Below are 15,174 nucleotides of genomic sequence, written 5' to 3' on the forward strand. Positions count from 1 at the left end.
CGAAGGCCGCCTACGCAGAAAGAAGTTCTGCGCAAAAATACTTCCGGCCCCCTTTTCCGGCAACACAGAAAGGAGAATACTACTTAGTAAGGGTTATAATCCCTAAGCGCGGCCGAAGGCCGCCTACTCAGAAAGAAGTTCGTTTTCATGTATGCACTATTTCGGTTTTTGTCATATGCATTACTTCGGTTTTGAGTCGAAACTGTGCATGTATGCATTAATTCGGTTTTTGTCATATGCATTATTTCGGTTTTGAACCGAAACTGTGCATGTATGCATTACTTCGTTTTTCTCATATGCATTATTTCGGTTTTCAAACGAAAGTGTGCATGTATGCATTATTTCGGGTTTTTCATATGCATTATTTCGGTTTTCAACCGAAACTGTGCATATATGCATTATTTCGGTTTTTTTCATATGCATTATTTCGGTTTTCAAACGAAAGAGTGCATATGCATAATTTCGGTTTTTCTAATATGCACTATTGCGGTTTTCAACCGAAACTGTGCATATATGCATTATTTCGGTTTTTTCATATGCATTATTTCGGTTTTCAACCGAAACTGTGCATATATGCATTATTTCGGTTTTTTCGTATGCATTATTTCGGTTTTTTTCATATGCATTATTTCGTATGCACAGTTTCCATATGCACAATTTCAGGGTGCCATTATCCAACGGAATTTTTGAACTCGACTGATCTTTCAGGGATCACTGAAATTGAAAATAGGTGTCCCAATTACCATATTGCGTGTTCCTGTTTCGGCAAACCAGATATCCTTGATATCTATGCAGAGAATGGAAAACAACAATTACAAAATCAAACACATATGAAACGTATATATGATTTGTTTCGTTAGTAATTTATCATCCATATAACAGGAATATGACTACAAATAAAATTCCAAATTGTATTAATGAACCACCAAAGCCTGATATCGGCGATACTGCAAAATGTTCTACATGTACATATCTCGATTTTTATGACATGGTCGGTGGAGTGTTGCTCAACGCCTAAGTAACCAGTTTTACGCGGTCATACAACCACGCCAAGGTTTGTGATTGGTTGCTGACGCAGACTACAGAATTTACAGGTGCGTTAAATTGTACTTACATATGTATATATATGTACATATGTAAGCAGTATTGCTCGAAGTGCTTTGATAATGTTAAGTACGTAATTATATAAATTTGACAAGGAATGCATTTTAATAAATATCTATTAGGTGTCAGCATGCCATATACCAGTATGTAGTTCATACGTATTTAATGTTGAATTTTTCTTATCATGTATGTATGTACATAATGTAAATGTGTTGCAAATAACGTTTATCGCTGGTGCCTTTGAAGATTACGGCTATCAAGTGGAAAGTCACTTATTTTTGAGTAGTTATGCAAGCAATATTTAAGCGGAACACTAGATAAGTTTTTGAGCAAATTTTTACGATTTTTCTTTTTAAATGTGGGTACATTTGCATGCATATGTATGTATAAACGCACCCTTACGGTCAAATAATAGGGTCAAAATTCAAAATTATATTGTTGGGAACTTATGTTTATTTATATATTTTTAGCATATACATTAGACTGCATCGCCCCCCATACAAAATAAAATCGGTACTATTTTTCCATTGGAATTATAAAATCTATTATATTTTAAGACGTCCACCAAAATATTTCGGAAAAATATTAAGATTTAAGTGAGCTGGACCGATTTGAAAATACCTCCAAAAATGGAGTTTCTTATGAATAAAAATAGTTTCTTAAAGATTTTTTTTAGAAAAAATCGTCTTAAAATATAATAAATTTTGTAATCCCGGCGGAAAACCGCAACTTCTTTTGGTGATGCAGTCTAATATACATATGTAATACTCCTATATTGGTAGTAACAGATATTACCGTCCGAAAACGCCCTGCAGAAAATCTGACTAGCCCAGAACTAGCGTAGAACTAGACCTTTTGCAGACAGTACTAGTTCTAGCTCAACCGTTAATTCCGAATTATCTCGGGAATTAACTCCAGTTGATCCGGATTAAGTCCTAGAGTTAATTCCCAAACTTAACTCGGATTAAGGGAATTTTCGATGACAACACTGACCAAAACACGGAGAGCGTAGAATACAGGGAAAATGCAAAATTAGCATGGACATATACCTTTTCATCGGTAATGCAGTCACCATTCTAATTCAAATAGGAATCCAATTTAAAATGAATAAGAACTTATTTTGGTGACTGCATAACCGACGACAGGATGAATGTCTATGCTAGTTTGCAGAACAACTTTAAAATAAAAAATATAGAAGTTATAATTGAATCAATAACAAAAAATTAAATGAATATTCTACGGGCCGTGCGATTCGAACCTACGAACTCGCGGCTCGTTAATCCGCATTACTGCCGTCTGTCAAGGCACAATTTTGATCAGAGTAATTGCGGCATTAATCCGGATCAATGTTGCCGTCTGTCATGCTTTTACGTACATAAACGAAATTTAAAAGCATATCTTATGTCTTTTAATGATTTTGAAAGCATTTTGTGGAGAATATATCTAGGAAATTGTTATATTTTAAGCGCTTAAAATAAGTTTTTAGAAGCATATTTTGTTTTGCCCTAGTTATATACAACTTTCTACAAGAACCGCGATGAATTGCCAAATGAAATGTGAAATGTCATAACTGGGCACTTGGTAAATCACCTGAAATCTTCGTCACATTATTTTTCGGATGGTAGTAGTAATATCGGTTTGGTACAAAACCCATTTACGAAGCATTTATAGATCTTCCGAGTACTTCGACAGTGAAACACACATTTGCATTTGTGTCTCTGAAAGAGTTTTGGGTTAATGTGAAGAGTAAATATCATGGAGTCGGTAAAAAGGCCATCTTAACTTTGCTTCCTCTGTCACAGAGTTTTCAGCTTACACTTATACAGAAAACAAATTCAGGTCAAAATTAGATGCTACCCCAAAAATGCGCATACAGCACATACTATTTTTTACAATAATTAATAACAGTGAAACAATTTCATTCTTTACATTAAAATTCAAAGAATGTATACTATTTCTAGTAAAAGTGTTTATTCATATATAAATTGCACTGCATTTGATTTTTAGTAATTTGATGTGGTGTTTAGTAGGGTTCCATCATCTTAAATGTTTAGGAACCCCTGGTGTACATTGTACCACTTCAGAGCTTATCTAAGCAAGAAAAGTGCGTGTCATTATGACTTTTAAAATTAATTCTAGAATTATCACGTTCCATCATTATCACAACGAGGAAGATATAAAACAGTATAGCGCCTGGAATAGACGTATTTGTAAGTATGTATATATGTATATACATAGATAAGCATGTATAGACGACATATTCTTCCATATGTATTTATGTACAAACAACGGTATTGCTCATGCTATAAAAATGGGTAATAGAGAGCGAATACGTTCCACTTTTGGATCGTAAATTCATTCTTCTTCGTGCGCGAAACATCTCAGATTTTTTTCCGGGCACAAATGTGCAAATAGTCAAATTTCCATAACAGCTGTTGTGGAAATGGAAAATGCCACAAAAGTTTCAGAAAATGTACTTATTTGCTAATTTTATTAGCCATATAAGCCCAAAATACAATAATGCAGTGGCAGTGGCAGTGGCAGTTTTTCGAAATCAGCTGTTTTTTAGAAAGTGGGGTGTCCAATGAAGCGACTCACAATACAGCAGTGGCAGCTGGCAGTACTGCTCAGTTTAGGCCAAATTCTAAATTCACTGCCACTGCCTTCATCGCAGCAAACTTCGCATGCTGAATTTGACATAAATAAAATGCAGCCAACTTCTGTTCATGTCACTGAAGCCTAAAAGACAACAACAAAAATGTAAACAAACAAAAGGTGATGTCAAAAAAAGCTGTCACTGATAACGCCGTATTGTAATTGCTGCGGCAGTGACTGCCAATATCAGCAGTAACAGCTGATTTTAAAAACTGTCACTGCCACTGCGCTCTTGTATTTTGGCCTATAAGGTAAATACACATAAAATCATTGTTTAGAGCTTATTTGCTGATTCCGGCCTTGAAATGTGGTTTTTTGCGTTCCTCACGCTCTGGGACTTTTGGCACGTGTTGACACATTTTTGACACTTGTGAGAGAGTAACTTATTATTACGCTCTAAGGCCCTGTGCCAATTGATAGAAAATAGAAAATTTTGACGGTTTAAAGTAAAAATTTGACACTTCTCGTGGTGAATACGAACGTCAAAATTTTACTGGCAAAAATTTTCCCAGTATAAATTTGCAACTTCCCCTCCAAATGAAATGTCAAAATTGGTACCAACTTGTACAAATTTTTTGCATAGCGAACACTCCTAATGTTTCGTAACTCGGCATATAAAAACAGTTTAAATACCGCAGTAGAACAGTATCCAAACATTGTATTGGTACGTTTTGGAAGTCAGTCTGTATTGCATCTTAAAATGCATATTTCTATTCATTTGTAATGCCAAAATAACATAAACTTATACATTCGCGTAAATTATAAATAGCAAAACCCCATCTAGAAGTCATGCTTTTTTCAGCGCTTCTTGATTAGGTCGAGGCCACGTAACGAGCGGAGAGCGGCTGAACGGCTGAGCGGCGCCATACAAAAAAATGCCGCTCAGTGCGTGGCCACTTCAATAGCATTTCATATGTTTAATTTTAAGCCGCTCAGCCGCTCGCCGCTTTGCCTTCTCGAAATACCTTCTCTTTAGAAGGACTCTCTAAATTATCTTCTGGGTTATACCAGGAACTTGCAACCCTTACTGAATCGAATTTAATAGTGTACTAATTTCCGTTTTCACCAATTACTTACAGCACAAGACCAACGATGAATGGTTCCGGCGGATATTCATCACTAGACTTCTTTTTCCGGATATCATTAAGCAAAAAGAAACCAGATAGAATCTGTAAGGTAGTTACCGCTCCAGCGACTTTAGCAATATGCTCGCTATATGGCGCCAATAAATCTCCAAGTGCTTCCATATTTTTGTTGTTGAAGTCTCAGTTTCAAAAATTTCCTCGGATGCTGTGCGAATATCCTTGACAATGAAATGTTTTTACTTTGATTGCACCTTGATATGCTTCTGCATTCAATTCTCTTCGTTCTGCTTTACCTAATTTTCTTACGACTTCCACAACAGCTCTCTTTATCCAAAACCAACGGGTATTTTGTATGTATGTATTTACTATCCAAACATCAAGTTCAAGAGCACTTCCGCCGCCGGCACGCACTGCCCCGTTATCTAATATATTTGACTGACAATTCAATTTACACATACACTACGACAGCAAGCTTGTGCATTTGTTTTGTTTGTTTTTTATTGACCAGTCCCTTGTTGCAGTTCGATTTCTGAGATAGTTTTGCAATTTCGTTTTGATTTTTTATTTCAATTGCCACTGTCCTTAATTTGATTACACCTTCAATTTTGTATTATGCTAGTATTTTTTTAATGTGAAAGTTCAATGTGAATCAAATAGCAATCGCCCACTCAGTTTAGCTATAATTGATTCAAAGTAAATGTCTGTTTGGGTCTGGTACTGTTTTAAAAATTAGTTGTGAATAGAATTGCAAAAAGATTTCTTCGTGCGAAATAAATTAAAGAACAAACAAACGCGTTGAATGCACTCACAACGAAAGTACGTCAACTCTACTGAAATGTGTGCCAGCTTCTAAGCTATTCAACACGGCTGCAACTATTTTTTATTCTACTAAATTTCATCGGTGCACACGACTAAAACTCGAAACGAAAACCAACGACGAAACTTCCACACAGTCGTTTTTGTTTACTTGATGGAGAGCGCTATGGGTATAATACACATGTACATATGATTATAATCTATAGATACATATGTATGTACATATGTATCTATGGACTTTTGACAAAACAACTTCTATCGAGTAAGGTCATTTTCTCTTCAAAGCAGTAATTTATTGAGTTCTCGAGTGATATTTTTATGTTTAGTCATTAATAGGAGTAGTTCAAGATGGTATCTTAATGAAAGTTAAATAAAAATGTAAAATTTTCAAATGGAAGTTTCTTACAACTTACTCCAAATTCTAACCTACTGAAAGCACAGAGGTTGTTTTGTCAAAAGTCCACAGATATCGTTACCTTAATATAGAAAGGCCCTATCTCACATCGTCGCTGAAATACAAAAAACCGTAACTAAAGAGCGAAACACACAACACAAGCGGCTTGTCAAAAATAATTCAAACCTACTTTTCCCATTTCGCCATACACCATGCAAACATGACTCGTTCAAGCAAAGAATTTTAGTTTTCATCCAGTTCGCAATGCTAAATATTATGGTTTTCTTTCATTTTCCTCTCTTACGTCCTTACTCGGTGAAAATTTCGTTGCGAATTAGGCGATTTTGCTATACACAACGCAAGCGGATTGATCAAACATCAACATGGCGGCCAGAAAATCAAAAAATTTTGATTTTTTGCTCAAATTTCCCTCAAGCGGCTTGTCAAACCTTCAAACACCCCCATACACAGCACAAATGGCTTTAACCATTTCGCTTGGTTTGTCAAACCGCTTGTGTGGTGTATTTCGCTCTTAAAATAAGTTGTCTCCCGGTCCACAATGTTAAAAATATGGTTTCCTTCCAATTTCTCTCAAACAGCTTGTCAAACCTTCAAACACCCCCATACCCGACACAAATGGCTTAAAGCAAAGGGATATTTCGCTAGGTTTGTCAAGCGGCTTGCGTTGTGTTTCGCCCATCAGTTTTTTGATTTTCTGGCCGCCATGTTCACGTTTGGTCAAACCTCTTGCGCTGTGATTGATTAATTCGCCTCATTTGCAACGGAATTTTCACCGAGTGAGGACCTAACAGGGAAAAATCTAAGGAAACCATAATTTTTAACATTGTGGAGCAGAAGACAACAAAAATTCTTTGGTTCAACGAGTCACGTTTTCATGGTGTATGTCGAAATGCGAAAAGTAGGTTTGAAGTATGTTTGACAAGCCGCTTGTGTTGTGTATTTCGCTCTTGAAGTAAAAATCCAAAATTCTCTCTTTAATTGATTATGATGCATTTCATCGAAGTCCCCACATCATTTAAAGCAGTGGTCGGCATTCTAACACATTCAAACGATTCAATAGTGAGACTGTGTGCGTTATATGCACCGCTCAGCTACCGCTCATCGTATACGTGTGAAACACACATGTGCTCAGAGACCACTGATTTAAAGCAATAAAAAAATTCAGTCTGTTACGGCATTTTTGCATTTCAGCAACTATGTGAGTTAGGAAATTTCTATATTAAGGCAACGGCATGTTCGTATGGGTCTATTTTCGGGACCCAGTGGGCCAGCTTATTCCTCCAATTTAATAATTATTAATTATTCGTCAGTTTATTCCAATTTGTAATAGTCCAATCTGAGAGTTGCACACTGGAGTTACCAATAGTGGCCAAAACCTGGAGCATTTCAGAACTTACTTATTTTATTTCAGAGTTGGCACATCGATTTTTTGTTTAATTTCTTTAATTATTTTGGTACAAACTGCAACCGTACTTTATTAACCGACTTCAAAAAAGGAGAAGGTTATCAATTCGTCGGAATATATATATATATATATATATTTTTATTTATTTATGTTGCCGCATAACTTTGGACCACGTCAACCGATATCGGTTATTCTATCGGAAAGGCGTTGCCTCAAGGGTGGTCCTATACTAATTTGGTTTAGATCCGAGCATGTGGTCATAAAGAAATTAACGGTACTATTAACCTTTTATATGAGAATTGAAGTCGGTTTTGATTTTTGCTTAAAAATTACTGGTTTTACTTCACGACTTTAACATTAAGGTTAAAATTTCACTTGGAGAACTTCATATGTACACATCGACCCCTGTGTACGATTTTATCGTAAGCGACAAATTACCGAAAACAATTATTTTGTTGCAAGTAGGTTACAAATCGACTGCTGAGTGGAAGATCGACCTATCTCGGCAGCTTGTTCGAAAACGACCTATTTCAGAATTTTATTAAAAAACACTCTATCTCAGAATTTGGTTGAAGAACGCCCTGTTTCAGAATACGATTCAAAAACGCCCTATCTCACTTCAAAATGTATTGAAAATGTGCTGATATAGGGCGTTTTCGAATCGGCAGCTGAGAAAGGGCGTTTTTGAAATGAATTCTTAAATAGGGTGTTCTTCAACCAAGTTCTGAAATAGGACGTTTTTGAAAACTTTTTGAGATAGGGCGTTTTCGATAGGCTGCCGAGATAGGTCGATCTTTCACTCAGCAGTCGAAATACTAGTTACAACGTCCCACAAAATCCCAGGCTTTGAATATGTACCGTTACAGAAACAAGTAATTTTTAAACTAAAAACAAAACCGACTTCGATTCGCATATAAACATTTTCGAATACCGTTAATTTCTTCATGATCCAATTATCGGCTCAAATACAAATTAGTATGAGACAACCTCTGCGGTACCACCTTTCATTTAAAAAAAGAATTAAGGAAATCGCATAGCGTGTTCCAAACAAAAAAATATATATTTCGACGAGTATCAAATTTTTATAAAACCCTACTTACAAAACCTTTTATAACTGAATCATGGTATATACATATGTGTGTATTTATGAATGTTTAATGCTATATTTAAATAACAGATTATTTTTATTTCTTTGTATTACGAAAACAGAGTTTATAAAGTGAGTTACAATTTAAATCTTTGTATGTGCCATTATCCATGGAAAACAAATAGCACAATACAAATATCGACGTTTATTCTTCTTCTCGCAATACATGCTTATTCTTTTCTGATACGAAGGGCACTTTTCCCGGTTTTGAGTGTTTGCGAACGTTCGCTTCCTTCACCTTCTCTTTGTTCTTAATAGCGCGCATTTTGCGTTGAGCATTCAACACGTGTTTCGGCACTTGACGATGCCGTGCAATACGCTTTATTTGAGGATGAGCCGCAAACTTTTCCTTTAATTTCTCCTGATAATTGAAAGCAACACGCTCACGTGGTCTTATTACGCCCAGTTTTTCCGATGCATTCGATTTCCACATTCTAATGTTCATTTCATCCGACCCGGAGAAAATATAACGATTGTCTAGAGACCAACCAACGCATACAACATGTTGCATACGTTTGGTATGATAAATCTCGCGCGAATGACTGTGGTGCACATTGTATATACGTATTGTTTTGTCATAGCTTCCCGAAACGAACTCTTTGCCAGTAGGGGAGTAGTCAACATCTGTTACCGCAGAAACATGATCAAAGTGAATTTTCAGTGGGTTGCGCAGCTGACGGGTGTCGAACGTATAAAGACTGTAAGAAAATTAGGCAAGGGTTAATTAAATAAGTTTATTAGAATAAGGCACGATTGCGATAACCGAGGCGACAAATTTTGACCAGTGCAGTTTTGAAGCAAGTATAACGGTTTACTTTTTTTTTGATGGGAAGCAAAAACTACGGGTCAAAGGTCCGATTCAGAATTTTTTTTAATTCTATTCAATATATTTAAAAATTAAATAGTATGTAATACAAATTAGCGCACACACGGGGTAGGTTTTTGGGGTTCAAAAAGATTTGGATCTATATACTTTGAAATTAAATAAGCTTTAATATAGAATAAAAAAAACAACAAAAAGTGCGCAGCTTTTAGGTGTAATTCACAGTAGAATATCGATGCGACTTAAAATTGTGTCCGATTTCACCCATAAATTTGCAGATAACTCTTAAACTGATAATTTGATTGCAAAACATTGTATAGCAAGTTCATGGGGATTTCGAAGACCTTTAATCTGGTGGAGAGCTTTTTGTGGTGTGATAATGAGAACCGGATATTTTTGGAAAAACTGAAAATGCTGTTTTCTCAATTTGAAAAAAAAAATGATAATTTCGTAAATTCCACTGGATCACAAATTTCCATTTTGAATTTTGTTCTCGCTCGCTGATCCCAAAAATCGAGCTAATTTTTTTCTGTATACGTTTTCGAGATATTTGCAATTTACCGTTATTCATCTTTAAAAAAAAAGAGTGGTGGAATTGAATAATCGTAATACGATATAAAGCAAATTAAAGAAAATAAAATTCTCCATAGAAATTAATTAATCATTCCACTTCAGGGAAAAATTTTTTTAACAAAATAGTTGAAAATCGTAAATTTTATAGTCATTTGCTATGTAAAACAACTCACAGAATCTGCATATGAGGTCAAAAAAAAAGTATAATAGGTTTTAAGATCATTGGTTTACAGCAAAAATGTTCTACAGATGCCACTATCCAATTCCTATGTAGAATTGCTCGGTGATTCCGAAAATCGAGATTTTTTTTTTTTCTATGGATAACTTTTCGAGATATTTGCAATTTACCGTTATTCAGTTAAAAAAAAAATACTGGTTTCACGTTATCACGTATAACGAACCAATTGAATAATTGTAATACGAGATACGGAATTCTACATACACCGTATATACATCACTTTTCGATAACCCTGATAGTTTCTGAGAAATTAATTAATCATTTCTGACACCTCTTGCGTTCAATGAAAACACTCTATATATCTAATTGCTTTTCCATTTCTTGTGCGTCATTTTATATGAATTTTTCGTTTTTCTTGAGAGCTGGAAACAGCCCTTAAAGGAACAGGCAAAGCTTCAATTTGTTATTTTTTGGTTCAGTCAAGATTTTTACAAATGTTTTATACAAAAATTTGTTAGTTTTATAAACAAATAATTTTTGCGCTAAGGTTCAGTTTTTTATGGAACCTTATATACCAAATTAAATGCCATAACAATAACTTTTTAAATAATATACATTTCTTTAGCCTTCTGTAATCACGTAATTTAAAACAAAATAACTATTTTATAAAAAACTTAAGATTTTTTTTTTTGTTTCTTTAGTAATCATGGCTTTAAAATTAAAAAAAATAATATAAATTAGGTACACGAACTGAAAGATTAAATAATTCTCTTTATTTTAACATCATAATTTTTTGTAATCGGTTATGTAGTTCATAAGATGTTAATATTGAAAAAAAAATCCAAAAAATTAACTTTAACACTAAATATCCTTAAAACTAGAAAGCCCCCGCACCTAAAAATGGGTATATTTGAAAAGTGGAGGAGCCCAGCTTTCCAATGGCACAGTCAAAATTTGTCGCCACGGCTATCGTAATCTATTAAAACTTACAGAATAGCGAAGAACTACTTCTCCCATAATGGGATCATCCTTTGCAATAACCGCTTAAGTCTGGATGCGGTCTTTATTTTAAGAAACCATTTGCAGTGTTTAATATCTGTTTAAACCAGGGACGGTAATCAGGATTTTATTGAATTTTATTTATTTTTTATTCAAAGATAATTATTATTGTTTTCACAGTAATAGACTATCATTCGCCGTGTACGCTACTTTTTCGCTACGTTCTTTCCTACCTATAGCTCCTCTTTCTTGGCATCGGTAAATTCTGACAAAAACTCTCTAGTCTTTTTCATTTTCTCTATCTATTAACGCACATATGGTTCAGATAGGTATACACTGCAGTAATTAATAAAAATGCGCCGGGGCTTTTAATATCAGTCCCAAAGCCAAAAAGAAACGCATATTATATACAATCAACGACCACCCGGAACTTACAACCCCTAATATCTCTTTCCCTAATCCTTAATTCGTGGTGTCAGCCACAAATGAACAAAAACCGCTGTCACATTACTCCTGTTTTGCCGTCCATAGATCGTTACAAGTAATTAGTAAGGACATCGAAATCAAATCGGAATTAAGAGATGGCAGTTTACTCCTCTTAACTAAGGATAAAAAACGGCTGACAAATTCATTGCCTGTAAACAGCATCCAGGCATACGTGACATAAAGTGTAAACTCCATGAAAATTTAAACTCGGTAAAAGGCACCGTATTTGCACCCTATCTTAAGTCCCTTCCTGAAGAAGAAATTACCACGGAGCTAGCAGCTGAGGGAGTCATCAGTGTCTATAAATTCACAAAAAAGATAGAAGATAAAGTCGTTCCAAGTGGGATTATCCTACTGACCTTCGATCTGTTCCGCCTACCGGAAACCATAAATATTTCATGCCATAAAGCGTATGTAAGGGAATATTTCCCTAATCCAAAGCGCTGAAAGATCTGCGAGCGCTTGGGGCATACAATAAAGCATTGTAGAAGTGATCCCATATCAGGCAGGTTATGAAATTCACTTCCGAGTGAATTTCAATCCAATTTGCTTTGAATTCAAATTGGTAATCGCACCGAATTGAAAACGTACGATTTGCAGAACATGCCTGTATAATTTTATTCTTATTACCAAAATGCTCGAAAACCGCTCGAATGATTTTGTTTTGGTTTTCTTTATCAAAAAATTCAAGTTTTTCCCTTTCGTTTAGTATATAGGCAGTATTGGTTGATATCTTATAAGTATGTTTATTTGATTCAAATATATTGGCATAAATGATTTCCCATACAAAATCACTACATAAATTTGCAAACACGAGAAGGAGACAAAAAGTATGTGTATTTAAGTATTTCGGCTTTTGAAAAACAAGTGGCGCAGCTCCGGAGAGAGATTTATAACCTAATCGCAACATACACATGTATGTGCATATGTTAATTGGAGTTAATGTGGATCTGTTTCTCTTTTAGTAATCTGTATGTATGTACATATAAATACATACTTAATACGCGAAAACTTTTTGTCTTATCAGATCTGCACCTTTCGTTGGATTTTAAAAAACGAGGTATCACGTTAAAGGGCTTGACCGGTAGATTTGCAGTAACGTTTTAATTTTTAATTAGTCGCTTAGTTTTTATTCATACAGCCCTTTATTTGCGCTTATGAATAGTTGTCAATAAAATCAAAATTACTTGTTTAGCGTAGATGTATAGGCGCTTAACATAGAGGCGATTTATTTGAATCAAGTTAAGAGAAACAAATGGCAGAATATCTGTTTGCGTATACATTCATTTGTCAGTGCTACCAAACCGTGCCGCAATTTATCAGTGAAAAGAACAAACACAGCGGATTATAAATTGAACCAGATCTCTATCAGGATCATATCGTTGTTCTTGCGTTTGCGTGCAAATTTTTTATCCGGATCCCGATCTTTGCCCAAGGAAACACAGCAAATAATTTCCTTTGAGCGAAAAAATTAAACTCAAATGCTAATGCTTGATTTTCACTAGGCATTAAATGGCAAAAATGACAAATGACAAAGTCGGGCATTAAAAAATTATCGTGTCATTACATTAAAAAAAAAAATATCATTAAGTTCATTTCCACATGGCATTTTTTGAATGGCATACATTTTTTGTAATTTTAATGCCTAGTGGAAATTCGGCATAATTATTATCTTTAATCTTAATAGGTGAAACTCAAAAAATAAAAACAATTGTAAATTACAGTAGAGCGTACGAACACAAATGCGAGAGTATGTATACCCTGCAAACCATTTTTTCAGAGTAATCTGTATTGTAAAGAAATTTTAAAGAATTCGTTAAGATTTAATTCGATTTTTTGCCGAATTTTCTAAAATTAAATAACCCTGCAAACCAAAGTTCCCGAAATCTTAACGAAATCTTTAGGAGTATCTGATTTCTGTAACGATTGTTTTCCGAATCTTCAAAGAAAATTATATGAAGTGGTTGACACGAACTCGTAAAGAAATTTCTGTACGAAAAATAAAGAAAATTCTGAAAAAAGTCTGCAAGAAATTCTTCACATAGCAGCATTATTTTCATTTCTTTACCGATTTTCTTCCGAAATTTCGTAAAAGAATGGAAGTGTGCGTAATTTATTTCATTTTAGAAAATTCTGCAAAAAATCGGATGGGATCTTTCCGAATTCTTTAAAAATTCTTTACGATTCAGAATACTCTGAAAAAATGGTTTGCAGGGTTAATACGCACACTTCCATTCTTTTACGAAATTTCGGAAGAAAATCTGTGAAGCAACGAAAATAATGCTGCTATGTGAAGAATATCTTTCAGAATTTTTCCAGAATTTTCTTTATTTTTCGTACAGAAATTTCTTTACGAGTTCGTGTCAACCACTTCATATAATTTTCTTTAAAAATTCGTAAAAAAATCGTTACAGAAATGAGATACTCCTAACAATTTCCTTAAGATTTCGGGAACTTTGGTTTGCAGGGTAGTTAAAATTGATTTACGACGATTACAACTTGTTGATTTTTTTGGTATAAAATTTAAAAAATAATGATTATTTTCCATCCCTGGTTTAAACACTCTTGCCAACTGAATGTGCAAGGATAATTATGCAGTCATTATACTTACAGTTAATAAAATAACTCAATGGCACACTATAGTAAAGTTAGCCTTACCTGCTCTTGCGAACCAGCAAACATTTATTTGTTTTCATAAGAAGGTCGCGTAAAATATGTGCATTAATAATATATTATATTTAAAATTGTTTTACTTACTTGCAATCCTCATTTGCGACTGTGAAATTAAAAGCTTCCATTGGATTCCAGGCAAGCTTATTACTTTTCATAGTCAAAACTATTTTCCTCAGTGGCTGAGATTCACGCTGGTCATACAATATTATGCTTCTATCGCTGGCACAACACGAAATTAGAGACGTCTCAACCTGGTTAAAAGCGACTGCATGCAATGTGTCTACACCCCACTGAAGCGTTTTTAACGGATCATTTCGATTTTCATCCCAAATTGCACAAACTTCTCCACAGGTGGCGTAAGTTTGATCACTTCTATGATGTGATATTCCTGTGAGAATTGTACGTGACAAAATCGTATTAACCGGTTCTTCGTCTTCACCCACATCTGGGGGGTTGGCTTTCCATACTTTAATGGTTTTATCATCACCCACTGTGAAAAAACGATCTCCGTGAACAGTGTACACAATACCTCGAACAAAACCATTGTGGGCAACGAAATCTCGCACACTTGTACGATTCGCTAAATCCCAAATTCTAATTTCGCCATCGTAGGCGCCAGTAGCAAGGACTGAGAGTTGTTTAGGGTGCTTTGCAAAGCATGCAACACCATCCCGATGCCCGCTTAAATTACCAACAAATGGTTTGGCGAAAACACGCTCCAATTTGGTGGCATTCAATGCCCGCACATATTCGCGAGTAGTCTCCAATGGATGTAGCTCAGGATCGAAGTTTCGCGGCACTGAAAGATAACTTGT

The 15,174-nt window shown here is 34.9% G+C and overlaps 2 protein-coding genes across 3 annotated transcripts in view; both read right to left on the bottom strand.

Moving 5' to 3' along the window:
- LOC118732863 (sugar transporter SWEET1) overlaps positions 1 to 5,266 on the bottom strand; it is a 9,288-nt gene extending 4,022 nt beyond the window's left edge. Inside the window, exons 1-2 of one of the 2 annotated variants that reach the window (XM_036461970.1) lie at positions 5,138 to 5,266; positions 4,837 to 5,062 (exon numbers count right to left, since the gene is read on the bottom strand). In XM_036461970.1, coding sequence (XP_036317863.1) covers positions 4,837 to 5,006 — 170 coding nt within the window. In that variant the 5' untranslated portion in view covers positions 5,007 to 5,062; positions 5,138 to 5,266. Of the gene's footprint in view, positions 1 to 4,836; positions 5,084 to 5,137 lie in introns of both variants that reach the window. The other variant, XM_036461977.1, reaches the window with a different exon arrangement.
- A 3,353-nt stretch (positions 5,267 to 8,619) lies between these two features.
- On the bottom strand, positions 8,620 to 15,158 carry LOC118732853 (DDB1- and CUL4-associated factor 13; the record flags this gene model as incomplete). Its single annotated transcript, XM_036461961.1, is given in 2 exon segments — positions 8,620 to 9,325; positions 14,444 to 15,158. Coding segments are annotated over 2 exon segments (1,268 nt in total), but the record flags the coding sequence as incomplete, so codon positions are not given.
- Positions 15,159 to 15,174: the final 16 nt, after the last annotated feature.

This window comes from Rhagoletis pomonella, unplaced genomic scaffold (assembly GCF_013731165.1).
Source record: "Rhagoletis pomonella isolate Grant_MI unplaced genomic scaffold, Rhpom_1.0 Rhpom_scaffold_00002, whole genome shotgun sequence".
In the NCBI taxonomy this organism is placed as follows: Eukaryota; Metazoa; Arthropoda; class Insecta; order Diptera; family Tephritidae; genus Rhagoletis; species Rhagoletis pomonella.